Below are 19,757 nucleotides of genomic sequence, written 5' to 3'. Positions count from 1 at the left end.
TTTAAAAAAACCCCAACCAGATAAACCGCACCTCTTCTCTGACAGTGGTGGGGGAGCATTCACACAGCTCAGCTGAAGAAAGCTATGAAGCAGCTAGCGCCTTCACTACACGACACGCACAGGGAGTCATCTCGGTAGAGTTGCTCTGACTTCCAGACCAAGATTGATCGTCATGTTCCTTTGATAATCAGCTGGCAATCACAAATTAATTATTACTTATTTCAAGGATTATGGAAGTCAGTCAAGGCTTGGGAAGGTTATTTTAAAAGAATGTCCATGTGTTTCTAAATAATAGATTACGTGTGACCATATGACGGCACACCCACTGTATTTATAAAAGTGCAACATAACATGAGACGTTAGCACTTTCTTTTCATGAAAATACTTAAGATCACTTTGTGAAGATGGTGCTGCTCAGTATGCATCAGGTTAGAGCTGCAGCTTTTCCTCAGTATGAAATTGAAACGTGTGTTGCTGTGAGAAGTGGGAACTTAATACTTCTTCACTGTATCTCACTTTTGCCATGCAAAACGATTCACTTACTAGCAAGACAGTTCTGCTGGTGTTATCAATGCTGTAACTCACGACACCTTTAAGCCTGAGCCTCAATAAGCTTGCTGCAGCATAGATAAACACCCATGCTAGCTACGTCATCGACCACACAAAAGATACCAAAAGACACGTTTACTAAAATAAACTCTCAAAAGCTATCTGGTCAAAACTTAACAACCTTTGGACAAAGGTTTAGATTGATGCACTATGCTGCAGTAGAGTATGCTTTCTGTAATTGCAAAACAGGAGATAATTAACAGGGATGGATAAACCTTTCAAGCTAATAAGCCAGCTGCATTTGGCTGAAATTGAGTCCCTTTCTTCAAACAACGGGCCTACAGCCACATTGTTTCAAAGACACAAGGAAAAATTAAGAACATGAACTTATCTAAAGCCTTTACTTGTGTTTGATATAAGTCAGGCAGATATACAAACTCTCTGCCTAGCTCAGACCCACATTATTTCAGGATGTGAGATGCCACGATGAGGTGACAGAGTTTCTGCATTCACAGAGGCCCAGCTGGTGCCAGAGTTGTTCTTTCTATGTAGTCATTATTCTTGAATAGCACTTTTTTTTTTTAAATAGACAATCACGTCTTCACCATATGGTGGGGAAAAAAGCTGAAAACGTGTACTTTTTACTCCTTGTCTAGGTAAATAAAGTCCGAAATCCGTAAGATCTGCCAAAACAGTTTGTTAACAGTAGCATGATCATCACACAGAATCCTCACTACTCCTAGCATTAAAGAAACACGGAGATTAACCACAGAGAACAGTTGAGCTGGGTGCTAAATGCCTCATGTTTTGCATGCACAAACATTCCTGCAACTATTAAGAATGTGAGAAATTAAGGGAAAGCTAGTGTAAATAGGAGCAAACTCTGTAAGAAAGCATTTCAGTGAGAGAGATCTTTAACACTGATATAAAACTTCATCTCTGCAAGTCAACTGCTCTTTCAAAGAATAACATTTTGAAGGAAAGCTATTCAAGTGTTCTAGTGGAAAGAGAGTTCTTCATTGCTGCAGGGAGATGGCTAGCTCTAGCTGCTCCACGAGAATAGAGCATCAAACAGTCCTAGACACACACAAGCTTTCATTACAAAGAAAAAAAAAAAGAAAAAAAAGCAGTTCTCGGATTCCAGGCAGTGCTATGAGCCTCTACACTGCTAGCACTGGTGGTGACAATGCTGGAGATCTGGAAGACCAGCACCCTGAAATTCACTTGCCTGTTTTGATTGAGCCCTTTCAGTGTGATCATGCTGAGGACCTGCTGAGACTTTTGATAAAAAGCAGCAACAGATTGAGAAATGGGCTATATCAAACACAAATTCACACTGAATCGGCTCACTCCACTCTGCACAACCTTCAATATAAATACATTCACGCTCCATATCAGCAATTCAGAAAGTTTTAAAACATGAAAAACAATTTTAATGAGCCACTTGACATGCACAGTTCTTCCATATAAAGTCCTCTTCAGGTTATTACTTGTAAGATTTTACCTAGGTTACTTATATCCAGAAAATTTTAAAGGTCTGCTAATATCTAGAGCCATTGTGCATTTTCATTTTTTCCATCAGCAACTGTTTAACTGAGCAGAACCCACACATAGAACAGACATCCATCCAACAGGTACACACAGTAAGAGCAGTATAGAGATACAGCCATGTCTGTAAATTCTGGCCCTGAACCCTGCCAACCTCAACCTGGACTTTTTGGCAAGGGTCTCACAAAGCTGTATGCATTGTCATTAATAAAAGCCATTCTATTAATTATATCTGCAAATTTACTTTAAATCCTGAGGACCGTCAGATGGCATTCTAGCAAAGTACTGAGACTTCATTATTTTTATATGCTACTTACTTCAAAAGCATAAGCATGATGTTAACACCACACTAACGTACCAGAATATACTTACTCAGTTTCATTTGTTTCCCACTCTCCAGCTGTGAGAGGTGACAGTGCTTTCGACTCGACCTAAACCTTTAAGTGATTCTTAGCACTAATTACTGATTTCAGTTAAGAGTTCAGATTCTATACTGCCACAGTGAAATACATTTTAGTTGTTAATTAGAAGTGGAAACTTACTATCTGCTTGTGTCTTCTCTGCACTCTAAATATAGTCATCTTTTCTCCTGTTTCAAAAAGTTTCTCTAAAAGAAGTTCTTAAAAAAATGAAGTTAGGTAGTTTAAAAAGCAGTATTATTAATCTAGAAAATTATATCTATAAACTAGACTGACTGTAAAACTATATACACTTTCCAGACGATATCCCGCATGTAAGACTAAATCCCAAATATTGGAATAATTGTGTTGATTCCAGCTATTCAGTTTCATACATCGTGGTGTTCAAGCTCCCAACCTAATAGCTGTTGTTCCTGACTACAACTAACCAAGAAGGGAAAAAAGGAGAGGTAAAATTCCTGACCAATAACGTTCATTAAACGTGAAGATATCCCTAAAGCTTAATAAATTATGATCAAGGATAAATGCCTAAGTAATCAATAGCTTTTGAAACAGCTGCAGGAGATAATGTGTAATCACAATCTCTAAAGCTTAAACACATTAAAAGGTTTTCCAGTTCATAGGTTTTTATTCTAACCTCACTTCACTCTATCATCGTTGGGAGAAAAAAAGAACTACCAGCTCAACTATCCAGTGTTTAAATGATAGAGAAAATAAGGTGGTGTCACAGATGTTTCTGTAACACGCCTCTGCCTCACCACAGCAGCAAAGCTAGTCCCTAATCATTTCCAATTAAGCAGATTCTTTATACTTAGATATCCTAGTAACTGACTGATGATGATAAAAACCTCAGCGTTCAGTGCAACTCAGACTTGTGCTGTGGACAGGTGTACAGCATAACCATTCGCTATAAGGAAATGGTACCAAAAGGAGCCACTGAGGAAACAGTGTTTGCTATGACAAACATCCAGAGCCATTTGCCTTCTCCTCCTTTCAAAGTCATCATTTGCTACAGTATTTTTAATTTGGTGAGGGCAGAAAGGCTCAACCACACCAAACATTTTCTCTTTCTTGAAGACAAAGTTTTATTGTTGAAAGTGTTAACTCAGCTCTCCGATAGGTTTCCATTTTCCCCATATTGCAGTATTCCCCAAAGAACAGTCTTAGTGCAAGATAATCAACAATTCCAGCTCTCTTGACTTCAGGGGAGCTGTGACAATTTACACCTACTCAAGACCTGCCTCCCTATGTTTCCATGTTGAGACTGACATAAGATAGCTGCTCTGACACACAGCATCACTAACTGTTCAGAAGAGAGCACCAACAACACAATAAAGCAGTTAATCTGCTTTTAAGTGGGAATTAAAACCTTTTGGATGGATTAAATCTCATGTGTAGATGGCAAGAATGAAATTCTTGTTTGAGAATTAAGTAACATACGAAATGGGATTTGAGATGTTCTTAGAACACCAGGGGTATCATAAAATGGCAGTTTCCCCATTTTTTGCACTCTTCTCTAAGCAGCGCCTAATTTGCACATGGGGACCATTTGTTAGGTTCACCATTCTTGCTTTCTTCAGCTCCCTGCAAATTAACACAAATCTTGTCTTTAAGGTAAGGACTGTACTGCACATTCCGTCTCATGGAGTGACGAATCCTCCTTTGAGCAAACAGGTTTGAAGAAAACGGGAGCAGATGAAAAAAATCCAGTTTGTCTTCAGTACAAAGCCACTGATTTTCACCATTTGTTTTAATTAAGGCTTCACCAAAAAGAAATATATAGTACCATCTTTAATAGCTGAAAATTAGCACACTCCTTTCAGAACAAATGGTCCGGGAGTGACTTTTGTGTCTCTACCATCAATTGTCTTCCTGAACAAAGTAGTATCTCACTGGTGGCCCTGGCAAGTCTTCCTCTCCATCAGTCTCTGGAGCAAACGATACTGTCAAATCCACATATTTCTTATCAGCTGATGGTTTCACAAGCTTTTGCATCCTACAAGGAAATGAAGAACAGTTTGTTAACATACCAGAAGGAGGACTGGCAGCGGGAATTCAGGGCCAGACTAGGATGAATTCACTGCCAGCAATGAAGCCTAACATACTAGAAGACAGATTAAAATGGAGAATAAGCCGCCTCTTTAATTCTGACACAAAAGCTGTTCCTCCACCTGAGGTATAGCAAATGGTATTCCGTTTTCTTGATAGACTTAGCCCATTAGTAAGCTATTACATTGTTCACTAACAAGTGCTCAGTGCAAAAGAGAAGAGAAAATGGCTAGTTTCAGATGGGATTCCTCACTGATGTAATTTCTCTTTGGCATCCTACTAAGGCACAAGGCAAAATTAGCTTTCTGTGCAAGATTTTGGTCAATGAGGAGGAATAAGTTCTCGGTCTACCAATAATGGCTGGGTTTAATACGTTATTAGGGAGAACCACTCTAGTGCAGACACCGGATACACAGTTCTGATGAAAAGTAATTCTACTGGAGTTCAGACTTCTTAAGTCCTTGAATTTCGAAGGCGAGTAACAATGAGGGGGGAAAAAACAACCAGGATCTGGGACTTCTTCCTTCATGACCACAATGTGAGTTTAAACTAGGTAAACGTGTCATGTCTTAGTGCAACTTCCCCCTTTGCAACTTCCCCCTTTGCTCTCCGCAGTCTCAAAAGCTACAGCTATTGCTTCAAAGTTGCACAATAAAATACTGAAGTAGGTGGTCAATCAACCTCACAGGATTTCATTACATATCATTAGATGTCTCAAAATTATTTTCTTGACAACTCGGAGCACTAGTTCATGCGGCCAGCTCAAATACTAGGAGGCTGGGGAAATACAGTCACTCATTTCTATTCCTCACAGGTCACTTAGAGAAGGATTTCTCTTCTGGCTATGCTTTAGCACGCAGGTCAAAAAACTGCTTTCCCCAGCGTACAGAGTACTCCCTTGCAAGAACACAAAGCATTCGCCTCTTCTCAGCAGAGATACTGAGGTCACATCCATTTGCATGAGGAAGCCCCAAGTTACAGAGCAAGGCAGGTAACTATGCCTCTAAAACTTGCTTTTAAGGAGTATGCTACCAGTCAATGCTGTAATTCTGAAATGAAGACAGAGTCTTGCAATGCTTGTCATATTATAGCGAGAGAAAGATTTTAAACACCTTAAGAAAAAACAAACACACAAGCAAGACCAAAGTTTGCTGTGCAAATATCTTATAAAGCTTTTGGGACTGTTTGTAACAGAACTCCAAGTTGCTGTAGCTACATGGAAACCTTGAACCAAGTCTCAGGGTAGTGAGAAATCCTGATATTCAGAGGAAGGCAGCTTCACACCATGCCTTTGACTTCGTTACACACCCCACTCATTCAAAATGATTTATACAGCTGTAGGAGAAGGAATATAAACAACTTATTTTGAGATAGGCTGTAAATTCATATCTTAGTATGCCAGGCACTCTAAAGGTAGTACCAACTTAGAGGCTCTTCTCTCCTGGAAGTTTGAAGTAGCTTGCCCATAACATACACTACTTTGCCTGACTACAGTTAGGTAACTGACTGCAGTAGGTAACTACAGTTACCTGGTAACTGACCTTCGAACCAGTACTGATCAATGCACCTACTTGCTCTAGCAAAGCCTGTGAGCGCTGACCAGCATACACTTCACAGGAGCGGTGAGGAACAAGTTTTGAGCTAAAGAAGTTCAATCAACATGTAAGGTAGAACTAAACCTGGGTGAGATCTGGCTGTTACTTTGCAAAGGCCTATCAGTCAAAAACCAATGCCCTGCCCTCACACCCTCCCAAACTTCCAGTTTGTTATACCCCCATTTCCTCTCAGTGAGTGGCACTGCAAAGCCTTGTGAATGTCTTCATTATTAAAAGGCTAAAGTGAGCTAGAATCTCAAGGAATTACTATGAACTGAACAGATTTCCAGAAATCTCAATCCGCAACCAATATAAACTCCTTCCTGAATAAGCGTTCTCATTCTTTCAGAGCTAAGTTGCTAAATATCACTATTAGTTTTAAGCCAGTTTAAAAAGGCTCAATTAGTCTTGTTCTCCTTGAACCAAAGTACATTCTTTCAAAAAAAAAAAACCCCAAACAAAAAACCCTTACTGTCAGACTTCTTTGGGTTTCTCATTCTGGCATTCATCAGTTAGCGTAGCATTTTGCAAGTCTCCTGTCCTCACCACAGAAGTTAATTCACTTTCCCTTTTTTTTTTTTCCTCAAAAGGAAGAAATTACCTTTTTTCTTTCCCAAGTATTAATGACTAGCAACCACTTTGAGAGAAAACCAGACACACATCCTTATGATACAACCAGTGAACATAATTTGTACGTGCACTTGCATCCCTTGATCCATCTTCCAGTTATACTTACGTCAACTTTAATCTTTTAATATGACCTGGCATCACAGGAACATACAGCATTTTGACTCCCTGTACAACCATAGTTGGTTCAATTCCATATTTCTCCTGGAATTCACAAATTAAAACTTATTAAAGGACTAGGACAGCTGCACAAGCAGATACTACTACTGCTAATATTACAACTAATTCTTCAAAACCACAGGATCCCAACCAGAAAACTTGTTAATGCATGGACGCTGACAGAAGTTTTATTAAGATACATTTGAGCCAATCAAATTAACAAAGAATTTGAAAATAGGCTTTGACGCGTTTACTTAGAGACATTCCTGTTGACGTTAATTCTTTCTAGAATTACTCTGGTTTGAACAATAACTTGATAAAAGAAAAAAAAAAAAACCAAACAAAGCCAAAAAAACCCAAACCAACAACCCAAAACAAGAAAACCCTTTCCTTGCATCTTGTATTAACCCAGTACAATAGATAACTTACTCTGACAGCATTTATGAAGTCCAACAGAGTAAAATCCTCTTTCCCATAAATTGTCCACCTGTCCCAGATTGTAAATGATATCCCATTTCTGTTTTAAAAAGAGAAAGGTTGCTTGCTACTTTAGAACATGAACTCAGGCACTTCCTTTAAACACGTATTGAAGAACTCTTATCTCTTCTAGCGACTTGCTGTTTTATCTTGAGCAAAAATCTCTTTCCTCTCTGCTGCCATTTCTCCAGCCCTTTGGCCTGGCTAAGCACAAGACACAGTAAGAACTCTGAGTAAACATGGTATCTGGCAATGAACTTAAGTTTTCAGACCTACTGAAAAACAGCTCTTCTATTGACTAAGATGCAGAAGTGTATCCAGTCTGTGCAGACAGGATGTTTATTAAAAACCACGCCGCACATGTAACTCATCTAGATTTTTAAAGCCTCACTAGCAACGGCTTCCACTGAAAACAAAACTAAGCCCTTAAAACTACTATTTTTAAAATTAGGACAGAAGAGTATGTGCTGCATTTTCCAAACGGGAAGTTCGTGAGCAATGCATTATGGGACACCCTCAGCAGTACTAAGAATATCACTTACACCTTTATTATCCATTTACTATGTACTGCTAGAGTTTGATAGCAAGCACTAAGTGATTCATGATCTTCCAAGTTTAAAGAACAACAAAAAAATAACCTTGAATATCTATAACGTTTAATTGGAGTATGACCATGAACTGTGGTTCCATCATAGTTTTGCTCTGCGAGCACATAAGGCCTTAATCTAGTTATCTGGATTTAGGAACTGTACAGACTTCGCACTTGTAATGGCTCACCAAGTTCTAAGCATCAATTACCAAGTTTCCAAATACCGTCCTTCTGCCATTGTCCTTCCTACCTGATTTCCGTTCTTCTTACTTCAGCAGTTTCTGTAAAGACCATTATGGGAATGGCTAGGTTCAGAAAACAGTTCTTGTATGCATCAGCTGGGTAACCACCCACAACTTTGATGAGTTCCAGTGCAACCTGCAGTAAATAAGAATCCCATACTTCCATGAGACCCAGCACAGGTTTTAGGTACTGTGTTATCAACAGTAGTTTAGTTAAGAGGTCAGCAACTACAGAGTAAGTTGTTAATGAGATCAGCCTTTGTCCAATCGGCAGAGTAAATCACATCTGGAGATGCAACCCAATATGCCACAGAAATCAATTCTGTTGCGGCTAATGGAAATATTTAAAACGTTCAAAAGTGTTCCTAATGTAGGACTCTTCCAAAATTGTTTAATTCAAGACACCTCCACAAAGCATGCAGTTCTGTTGAGGTGCATGGATGTGAACTACTACAGAACAGATCCTTTCCACTCTTGGCAGTGGCACTCTGATGGAAGCTAGTATTAATTGCAGAAAACAAACCAAAATGCTGATCTCCAACTCCTCTTTCTGGTCAGCAAATCAGAAATAAAAGCACCAAGGGCTTACCACATCTAGAACCAAGAGCGACCTTCTGTATTGGTACACGAGAAAAAAAGATTATTAAGTTTGAAATAAACCCATTTAACGAGGCTCTGTCAGGATAGTGTTAATCAATATCCAGACAACAGTGGTTTTAGGCAAGGAACAGTAAGAGAAATAAATATGCATTTTAAGCATTTTAAAAAGCATACTTACCAGCCCTGATACTGCAGCAGTAGCTGTTGCAATTGCAGGAATAATCTTTCCAGCAATGCGCTTTGTTTTAAACCGATCTGCTGGTTCGATGTTGTACATCTTGGCTCGCAAGTTTGATGCTGCTGTTATGAAATCTATATGCCCATTACTATCGTCATCTTTTTCAAAGGAGATGGGTTTCATTTGCAAGTCATCTGCTCATGAAAAAAAAAAGAGCAAAAGTTATTATTAGAAAACTGAACATGTTCTAAACATAAGTTATAGGGAACTAGAACCTTAAATTAAAAATTTCACATTCTGGAGCTTGGTGTCTTACTTATAACTTGCTTTCCCATGCTAGAAGCAGAAATGCCCCAACCAATATCAGTTGTTGAAAGTGAGTAATGAAAGAACTATCAGCCTAGCTCCCTAATTTTATTTTCCTTGCAACACCAGGAATAGATTTTGGACAGTCCTATGGATGTTTCGTATACACCCCACCTTGCTTTAGCTCCACCCTGTGAGAATTCCCTCTATAAGCTTTGTTTATCTGTAACCATTTCACTATGGACTCAGAAGCATGGGAGACAGGTTAGGGCTGACACTCCATGGGATGGGTTAGAGCTAAGCTAATCTTTCTCCCCTGTGTTCATGGGCTAAAAATGCATGCATGTAGTTGTTGCCCAATGACCTCTTCATGTGGTCAGGCACAAAAACAGGATTCGAACATCCTCATTTTAACCTACCTAGAAGATGCTGAAGACAACTTAACAGCCTTCACAATCTAGGATAATTTCAGATTGATTCCTGTAAGTAGTAACTCTCAACCTTCTCATACCAGAATCACTTTCAGGCCATCTGGCATCTAGCTGACACCCTTTCCCTCCTTAGAGTTCAATTCCTTGCTACCTGCTCACTGTCATCAGGGTTGTACTTACATGCAAGTGTAACAGAGAACCATAAAATTTGCAGGAATCTCAGAAATACAGAAGCATAAGGTAATGTCAAGCAATAAGAACAGTTATCTGCATGGCACTTCCGAAAGCTTTAGGTATCAGCTATACGCCTCTTGCAGAATTACAGAACTGCTTTATCCGAAGACCTGAATGTCATGCTACTGGCAGTGCAATTGCAAGGTGTTACTAAGCTATGAAGCTAGTTTGCACTACTCACTTTCCAGAGCTTCATTGGATAGTATAGACTTCTCCAGCTGGAAAATAGCATTTCTTTCATCCTCACTGCTGACTGGAATATGATCTGGTTTTCTTGCAGTTTCATCAGTCTGTACAACCTGCAAGTGTGTGCAGTGCTTGAGTAATAAAATACATGAACTTCGTACAGCACAAGTGTGAAGTGTACTAGATTTCCTGTCGTCCCTGCAGTCTTTCCTCCCCAGTTCAAGAGAGACATAGACTTACTGGAGCAAGTCCAGCCAAGGGCCACAAAGATCATTAAAGGACTGGAGCATCTCTCATACAAGGATAAGCTGAGAGAGCTGGGACGGTTCAGCCTGGAGAAGAGAAGGCTCAGTGGGATCTTATCAATGTGTATAAATATCTGACGGGGGGAAAGTACAGAAGGCAGAGCCAGACTCTTTTCACTGGTGCTCAGTGACAGGACAAGGGGGTATGGGCACAAATTGAACTGCATAAAGTTCCATAAGAAACATAAGAAAATACTTTAAAGAAAAAAAAAAAAAACAAAACTGTGAGGATGGTTGAACACTGGCACAGGTAGCAGAGAGAGGCTGTGGAATCTCCATCCTCAGAGATATTCAAAACCCAATGAGACACAGTCCTTGATGACCTGCTCTAGCTGCCCCTGCTTGAGCAAGGGGATTGGACTAGGTGGCCTCCAGATGTCCCTTCCAGCCTCAACCATCCTGTGATTCCGAGTCAAAATATCGGGTTTTTCTCACAAGGCAAGCAGTCATGAGACAAGTGTTAACACTGGGCAAGAAAATATGAAAACACCCTGGAATATTTTCTAATTTTAAATGATGATAAATGCTAGCCACTGCACAATAACACTTAAGCTGTTTTGAAGTTAACACTTCAAAAATAAACATAAAAGTAATGACACTTCCTTTATATTACCTAGAAAGAAATAACAAACTGACACTAGTCTTGGATTGTTTTAAAGTTGCTTATGAGTCAATTTTTTTTCACTTTTATTAAAATAGTATAGACTCTCATAAACTTAAAAAAAGCTTGCAGACTTACATTCACACTCATGCATGGAAAACGATGCTACAATAAATCATTTGCAAAAGACAAAAACCCCCCCCATCTTGCATTTAGCATCTGGTACGTAGATACCTTAGCTATATCAAGTTAAAGCAGTCCCGTATGCCACACTCTTGTTTCCCCAAAACACATTTTAATTTGTGTTTAATTCTCATCAGCATCAATGCAAGAAGTAGTTGGAGATGTGGGACGCTGCTTATGGATTTTTTTTTTTCCCTTTAAACTAAATATCACACTTACTTTGTTTGAAGGTCTGAAATCCGGTACCTTCACAGCTGAAATAATCTTCAAAATAGCTTCCTCTGACAAATCCTGTTATGGTTTTGAAGAAAAACAATTTAAATTCACATCAACTCAAAAAGGACCCCACAAAAAGACTGTATATCCAGTTGTATTTCAAACAATACCAAAACCAAAAAACCCCACAAATATTCAATGATGTTTCACTGAAACATCATCATTGAAACACCAAGTGACATTTCAGTTGCCACAGTGAATGAGTGGTGTGAAGTGCCTAGCACTTGAAAACTGAACAGAACTGAAGTGTAAATGTGACTTACAGCAAGATCCAATTAGAAAAGAAAAAGGGTAACAAGAAAAAGAAAGGATAAGCAACATAGAGGCTGTGAGTAGTAAAAAATAAAACTCCCAGACCATAGATAAGACACTTAATAAAAAAAATGCCTTATCTTCTTTCAGTTCAGTTGTTATATTGCACAGGAAATAGGTCCATCGAAATAAGAATTCCTGAGTTCAGTGCTTACTGAAAATACCCAATACACTACTCATTTCTTCTCCGGGATAGGGATTTAAATAAAGACGACTAAATGTAAGCAGTTGCTGAACAGCCAGTGCTGAAGGATAGGTTACTTTAAGAATCACTTTAATCAGTTCTTGGAAAGAATTGGCAACTGAACATCTGGCCAAAACTGAACATGTACATCCAAGTTATGCGATGGGAACACTGTTACAGTATGGATTACCTTTTCTGTGAAAGGAACACAGTACACTGTTGCGAAGAGTTTTGCTGCGCTGACAATGAAATCATAATGCCTGAAGAAAAGAGGAAGATAATTATTTTTGTTTGGTTGGTTTTTTACTTCAGTTACCCAACGGTTTGCAATCATATTCAAAGAGGTCTTGAAAACACCCACGGAGAAACAGAATTTCCACCCTTCAGCACACACAGTACAAAACAGATTTTGAGGGACTCAGTAGTCCTCCCCAAAACTAAGCAAACTTTGATGAGTGAAGAGTTGTTTAATGAAAACCGTATTTCCTTAACCTCTGTAGTCAAAACAACTACAAACACTCACATGACATCAATATGATAATAAAAAGCTTCACCTCAGAAATACTTTGATATTTGCCATGATCTCAGTTTTCACCCAAACTAAAAATGGCGATCTGGACAGTTTCTTAAAGCAGGTGTAGATATGCAGGAGATAAAGGCTTTTCAATCCTTCAACCACATCAATTTTTTAAATTATCTGTAATACCCAAGCCATCTAGATCAGACCCAAATTGTGATGAAGAAGAAAAGGGGTCCCTCCACTAGGTCATTTTAGGTAGTCAATTTAATTTGGCACATCCTGCATTTCATGATGTGGGCTGATGGGGGCAGAGGGGTACGACAGCAACAACTCAGTAATTCTGTAGTCACATAATAAATGAAATGGGTTGTTCTAAGCCATTTCACATTAGATGTTGTCAGAACTTCCCACAGCACCCTCCAATCCCATGTCAGTGAAAGTTAAATTACCCGCAGTGAAATTATGAGACAGCTCACGGAATCTGCCACAGTGCAAGACTGTGCACTAGTGCCTATTAAGTACCAGTCCAACTTCTAGTGCTATCAAGTCATTGCCTTGCACTTTCTGCTGTAGGGCGATTTTATAGGATGCTATAAAACGGCATCAGTGGCAGTACCATACTTACAAAGGATCATTAAATTCAAACTTCACTGGGAAAGGTGGCCTCTTTGGTGATTGCCAGAACAAACCTGGTAAGAAGACAGACTTAAGATGAAATCCTAAGGAATCAGGAACAGCAATGCATGACGTATGCCATGAATTCACAACAGGCACAAAGGAGCATTTGTATACTTACTTCCGTCTTTTAATCGTGTATCAAGGGGAAATGAATGAAGGAGCTGAAGAGCCTAGAGGAAAAGCCAGAGTAGCTTTAGTAATTTGTCATATACAGATTGACACGACCACACTAAATCAAGCCTTCTTTTTAGTAATGATGTGAAATCTTGATACAGCTTTTCAGACACTCCAATACATAGTTGAAGTAATTTAAAGAGTGAAGAAAATGTAAGACGCCTGTGTCAAGATGGAGAGCTTAAAGACACAAGTACTACTAGACAGAGTGACTTGCCCATTCATTCACAGGACAAAGATGACAGTATCACCTCATCTGTCCAAAGTCCAAGCAAGACACTTAATCCAACAAGGAAAGCGTTCCCCCCACTCTGTTGTCACTTTAGGATTCTTGCATACCGATTCACAATTGGGAACGCAATGTTTTCTCAATGTGACAGCTACCACCAGGGCTTCCATACACACAGATGTATGTTTATTAATACACAACATCATGATCACATCTTTCCTACAAAAATTACACACACACTTTAAGCAACACTGTGGACCAGATTCTCAGAATGAGTGGCTCTTACTTCAGCCAACCTTTCTGTCACATCTTTGAGAAAGTCAGGGATATGAAGATGAGTTCAGTAACAAAAGTTTAGCGGGGGAAACAAAAAGCCACTGTCCTTTAGTAAAAGACATCTGATAATCCTGCTGCTCTGGAAAAACCCAATACCTAGTCAGCTGGAAAAATGCATGGAGACTACTGAACAGAGCCACTAGGACTGAGTTAATAAACCAGACTTAAACGCGCTACAGTAGAAAGAGGAAGGGATGCAGCATTTTTAAGTAGAGTTCATTATTTATGAGGAGATGGAAGTGAGTGCAAAGACTTGGACATCTAGTTATTAGGGCTACCAAGTTTTCTAAAATCCTCATCAGTCTAGCACCACCTCATTTCCAGGTCTTACCTACCTTATGGCTAAAATACTTCTCAAATTTTACTCTGGCTAGTTCCACACACTGAGTCCAACTTCGGGGTCTTCTACTGAGTGTTTTAATAACATGAAAACAGCCTTCTAAGCTCTCCCCTGATTTTATTCTCTAGATAGAGAAGGAAATATGAAAATGTTAGAACAGACAAGATTCCTCCCAATCCAGTCAAACAGTAAATACATGTTTTTATTAGTAAGTTATAGGCAAAAGGAAACAGAAAGTCACTTTGTGAAATATTATCCTTTATGTGATCCTCTCCACTGGGTTTTTCCCCAAGTGCTGTGGTCTACTTGATTTATTTCCACCCAGCCCTATGGACCATAGGTCAGTACAGACTCACAAGAAAAGATATTAAACAATTGAGTCTAATTTATTACATAGTTGAATTCACTTGAAACTAAGCCTTCCCTTCATTTTTCCCAGCTGGTTCCACATCAGTGTGACATCTACTATACACTCGCTAGTAGTGCCTCAGTATTTCTGATATTTCTACATCATGCAGAGCACACATGAGCTAGAGAAGCAGCCCATGCATGAGACATTGGCTCTTAATTATGAGACACACCAGAAATACTGTGCCCATGGAAGATCAACCAATGACTTGGCCAAATAAGTCTTCAGGTTTTCTGAATAAAGTCAGAAAACAACCCAAATCTCATTGAACTTAAACAGAAACAAAATCCATAAAGCATTAGTTTAAACCCTGTATTTTACCCTGGCAACATTCCCCTACCTGTAAAACTTCTTCTGCGGACAGATAGGTTTGCCAGAATTTGTTAAACAATGAAGGCTTGTGACAAAACGAACTTTCAAACTAGAAAATAAAAAGAAAAAATATGGCATTTTGCAAGAAGTATATCAGATCCCCCACCTTTCCAAATACACATTAAGTTATGCTGAACGCCAGTAAGCTTATTCCCTTACCTTATCTCTTGCCCACTGTATCGTATGCTCAATGGCAGCTGGGAAAGACTTCAAGGTGCAAAAAGGTATTTCTTCTTCTGGTGGATCCCGCTGTAATTAAGGAGATTTGCATGTAAATGCAGCCTTATTAAAGTTTATTGCTAATAATAGCACCAAGAATTTCTAGACTATGTAAGTTTAAAACTCCACTGTTATAAAATACAAGGTAGCTTATTTACGTTTAGAACAAAATTTGTTTTATGAACACTAACATATCACTTCTGTTTATGAAGTATAGTCTAAACTTAACACTGGAAAGCAAAACTGAACTCTGAAACACAAACAACAGAAGAAATTGTCAGCCAGCTTTTCCATGATGTGCAGGTTGCATTCACATACACTCTCAACATGAAATACATCCTTTCACTCAAGGCCAGAAAGACTTCTTTCTTTGTGGACCCTAGCAAGACTGTTAGAATGCTCAAAATCCTGTCACAATGTCCATGTGGCACGATTTCACGGTGTTCTCAACCAGTGAATTTCTACCTTGTAAAGGCAGTTTCACAAGAACTTAAACAGAGGGATACTGCAAGAGTTTGAAGGCTCATTTCCCCCTTCCCCATTCAGACAGAACTGTTATGTATGTTTGTAGAAACTGGCAGACTAATTCCTATTACAGAGGCTTGTGTTTCTCCTACCTGCCTGTGTAGGTGATATTCACCAAGAACAGAATGAGCAAGCAGAAAGCAGTTCTAAGAAAGAAAGCCACAAGTATAAAACCAGTTTGCAATGCCATTGTGGAACTAGATCCTTATTTAGAAGGGAGTCTTCAAGGGGAAAAAAAAAGTCAGTCCCTTGGAAATGCTTCAGAATTAGGACTTTTTCCAAAGCTTGTGTTTCATGATTCATATTGTAGTTGCTTTTAATTATTGGCCTAGGTGTAATCATCAGCTAGGTAGCAGACATGATATCTCCAGTCTGCTCAAATTTTATTTCCTGTGAGCTTTTCTTCAGAAACCAAGGAAGTAATTATTTCCTAATAGTACTCATCTTCAGCAACTCAAATAGGCCACTTATTTCAGACAGATACATAAGCAATTAAAGAATTGGAGGACAGTATGGGATTAGCTACAGAAGGTAAGCAATGATGTTAAAACACTTACATGACTATTATAGGACTCTGTCAGATGGGGCACAATAACTTCTGTGTGTCCTTTCGTTCCCATAGTTCCAGAGTCTATAAGAGGACGCAGGTTTGCTACACAACGACTGACATGGAAAGACACAGACTATCAGAATATAGCGTAATCACTACACTCTTGCCTTGCAGACATTACCAAAGTGTAACCAGAACTGACTCTAGGCACTTTCAGAAGAGTAGAAAGCTTACACCAAACTCAGGAAAAAAAGAGATTAAATAAGAAGAGCTATTTCAAGTTAGATGAGGATACCATAAAACTGAGCCTACCTGGATTAGGAGCATTAATAATTCTTTTTAAATGTGAACGTCCCTACTTATAAATTTAAATACATATTCTTATGCATAAATAATTCAGCCTTAAGACTGCCACAGTATTCTCCCCCTCATCAGACCTTGACAGCTCTTAATTTCTAAGAACTCACTCCAAGGGTCTCTGCCATGCGAACAGTAGCAGCTGCACAACAGCAGAGTTGGTTTCCACCATAAGTATAAACCCCTTCCTCCCCCCAGCCAGCATCCCTATAAAGGAGCAAGACAGATCTGAGCAATTTGCTATCAGATCTTATAAGCAGTTGCTTATGCTTCCAGATCAGGAAGATTAAGAATAGAAAAGCAGAGTTCACATAAGAACGTGAAAAGCAGCCCTCGCTTCCTTTCCACAACCTACCTATCAATGTATCTCCTTGCCTCAACATTGTCTAAAGCGGTCACAATCACATCTTGCTTGGTATAGAATTCATCACTGTAAGTGTTCTCAGTGGCTGGACAAACTTTATTAATATATGAATCAATCTTTAAGTAAGGATTGATGTTCAGAGTTGCTTCTGCTGCGGTATAGCTTTTAGGTTTCTGAAAGTACAAATATATATATATCAACAATATTCAGATAAAGAACATCTGGGACACAGAAGCATCAACTTCATTTGCTGATCAGACAACAATTCACTGACAGAAATGTTAGTATGCAAAACATACAATAAAGGAAATTCTTTAATCATATACCTCCCTCACTAATAAATATCTTATTAATCTAGTTTCATTTTTAGTTTTATTTAAAGTAGTGCGTCAGAGACCACAAGGTGAAAGTGCTTAAACGGTGCAGAAGTGTATTGAGTAACTGAAACTGATTGCCACGTGCTGCCTCTCATGCTCTCAAAATGCCATAAGAAAGGAGCAGTTCATGACTGTCAGAGGATAAACCCATCAGTTATTGTGACTGTGTCTATGCAGCATAGACATCAAAAACCTGTGAATAATCACATTACTGCAAGGCATTCCACAAAAAGCCAATTTCAGAAGCTAAACTGAAATAGAGTTCTTAACCTACCTGACACTTCTAGCCATACTACATTCAATTATCTAGGGAGCAGCACTTAGAACAGCAGAACCCAAGACAATGTGGCTTCTGAAAGCTTGCAGAGTTCACCTTCCATTTATCTATCCATCCAAAATGTAATCTGTTCCCAGATTTGCTAGACGTAAACAGGAGGCAGAAGATTCAGCTGCTGGGTTTTGGGCAGGGGAACCCCTTTCCCCATTGCTGTCAAGATCTGAGTCACCTTTTTTATTTTGTGCTGTGTTTGCAAGTACAGGGATATTCTCTCTGCTTCTAAGGAATTAACAGTTTCTGTATCACGCATTTACTGAGTGTGCATGTTTTTTTGCCACACTATTTGCCAGCTTAATGAAGACTGAATTAAGTCAGAAGATAGCAACTTTCGTCAACTTCCATTAGCAGTAGCTCTTCTGTTGAGAACACTTCTGCCAGTGCTGTCTATTTTCTGTTGTTTTGTTTTACTCTCCCCAAATTTCAATGGTATAGTAAAGCATTTCTGGCATATTAACCCATGGCAGCTTCTTATGCAACACAGCATTCCTCATCCGATTCTCAAGTTCGAGAGATTTCATTAGTCAAAGACACCAGTACAAATTAAGATCAGACCAGCCAATTTTACTCAACTGATACTAGTGGTAAGTGGGATGCCAACGTAGTTCTAGGTATTGTTTTAAGAGATACTGGATTTCATTACAGCCTTTAAGTCTTTTCTGGACAGAAGTACATACACTCACAAGTTCAGCTTTCGGTGGGGACACAGGGCAGGGAAACAGAACAATTGTCCAGAAAGTTTATTGAACAAGAAAGCCTACCTGTATGTGATGAGGTCGAAAAAGAAACTGCCTGTTCAGGTTGGATTTCTCTATCAAGTCAGGATCTGTAATTGTAACCTAAGTCAGAAGGGGCAAAAGCAACAGCTGAAGTTACAATTTAAGTGTAGCACTGAGCAATAATCTTGATGAAATCTCTACAGAAACTTGTCAAAACAAAGCACTCCTGTTGGTATCCGCTGTGGCCAACAGCTCTGCCTATACTGACTGATTAAATTTTGTTTTAAAATCAAAATACAGCAAGACTGCTCCAAGTGTGTTCTGCTTCTAATTGCACGCTACTTCCACTCTATGCTGATGCCATTTTACCCTCTGCACAGAGATCAAACTGAAATAAGGCTTAAAAATTTTAAGTAGTCTAAGTACTGAATTATTCCTTGTCACATTACTTTTTTAAAAGTAGGTTAGTAGCAAAGTGAGGTTAACAGGTGACTTACCAATCCTTTGTCTTGCCCAGTACCAACACCAAGAAGTGCCAAGTTTTTTAGCATTTCGCAGCCTATTGCTCCGCAGCCAACCTAAAGAAAATGACATTTTTAGAGTCAGAAACATAAGTGAAAACCATGAAGACAAGTATAATAGACAAATTCCATTACAATTTTGGACCACTTATTCTGCAGTGGCACACGTCACCAGGGCTGCTCTCATTATTTTGAGGACAGTGGACATTACCTGTATCGACAAAGCATTTGTAAAAAGTGTAACAGTGTCAGTCATACTCACCAAGAAAACATTCAAGTCATGTAGCTTCTGGCACAGAGAGTCTCCAATACAAGCCCTCAAGGCATCATACCTATCTCCACTATGCAGGCATAGGAGACAAAAAACACAAGAGTAGTAAGTTGCCATTTATCATGGTAGTATCACTGATGCCAAACTGCACTTTGACATGAACTAAGAAAATCAGACTGAGTCCCCTGTAATTCCTATTCCTCCCATGCTCAAATAGGACACACATTCTCAACCCCAAACCTGTCCCTCCTGCAAATGGCACTGAACTAACTTTAAAAGACATCTTCTGTGCCTGCTTGAGTCAGATGTGAACAGTACATAAAACAGCAGATTGCAGTGATATTTACCGTGGGAGAAATTCTTCAGATTCCATCTTTTCTAGAGGTGTTACAATGTCTAACATATCTATATA

At 39.1% G+C, this 19,757-nt stretch overlaps 1 protein-coding gene across 1 annotated transcript in view; it reads right to left on the bottom strand.

The window, feature by feature from the left end:
* Positions 1 to 3,540: 3,540 nt before the first annotated feature.
* Positions 3,541 to 19,757, bottom strand: part of UBA6 (ubiquitin like modifier activating enzyme 6) — a 33,104-nt gene continuing 16,887 nt past the window's right edge. The window contains exons 15-33 of the mRNA XM_019470581.1: positions 19,693 to 19,757; positions 19,337 to 19,415; positions 19,051 to 19,131; positions 18,596 to 18,673; positions 17,115 to 17,296; positions 16,410 to 16,515; positions 15,268 to 15,357; positions 15,077 to 15,157; positions 14,323 to 14,451; positions 13,367 to 13,418; positions 13,196 to 13,259; positions 12,241 to 12,310; positions 11,498 to 11,569; positions 10,185 to 10,302; positions 9,033 to 9,226; positions 8,263 to 8,390; positions 7,376 to 7,463; positions 6,897 to 6,991; positions 3,541 to 4,512 (exon numbers count right to left, since the gene is read on the bottom strand). Of these exons, the coding sequence (XP_019326126.1) occupies positions 4,377 to 4,512; positions 6,897 to 6,991; positions 7,376 to 7,463; positions 8,263 to 8,390; positions 9,033 to 9,226; positions 10,185 to 10,302; positions 11,498 to 11,569; positions 12,241 to 12,310; positions 13,196 to 13,259; positions 13,367 to 13,418; positions 14,323 to 14,451; positions 15,077 to 15,157; positions 15,268 to 15,357; positions 16,410 to 16,515; positions 17,115 to 17,296; positions 18,596 to 18,673; positions 19,051 to 19,131; positions 19,337 to 19,415; positions 19,693 to 19,757 (1,908 nt within the window). The 3' untranslated portion in view covers positions 3,541 to 4,376. The remainder of the gene's footprint in view (positions 4,513 to 6,896; positions 6,992 to 7,375; positions 7,464 to 8,262; positions 8,391 to 9,032; positions 9,227 to 10,184; positions 10,303 to 11,497; positions 11,570 to 12,240; positions 12,311 to 13,195; positions 13,260 to 13,366; positions 13,419 to 14,322; positions 14,452 to 15,076; positions 15,158 to 15,267; positions 15,358 to 16,409; positions 16,516 to 17,114; positions 17,297 to 18,595; positions 18,674 to 19,050; positions 19,132 to 19,336; positions 19,416 to 19,692) is intronic.

The sequence above is a fragment of the Aptenodytes forsteri genome, unplaced genomic scaffold, assembly GCF_000699145.1.
Source record: "Aptenodytes forsteri isolate BGI_AS27 unplaced genomic scaffold, ASM69914v1 Scaffold93, whole genome shotgun sequence".
Classification (NCBI taxonomy): Eukaryota; Metazoa; Chordata; class Aves; order Sphenisciformes; family Spheniscidae; genus Aptenodytes; species Aptenodytes forsteri.
The sequence above is the reverse complement of the archived record's forward strand: the minus strand, read 5'-3'. Positions and strand labels throughout refer to the sequence as shown.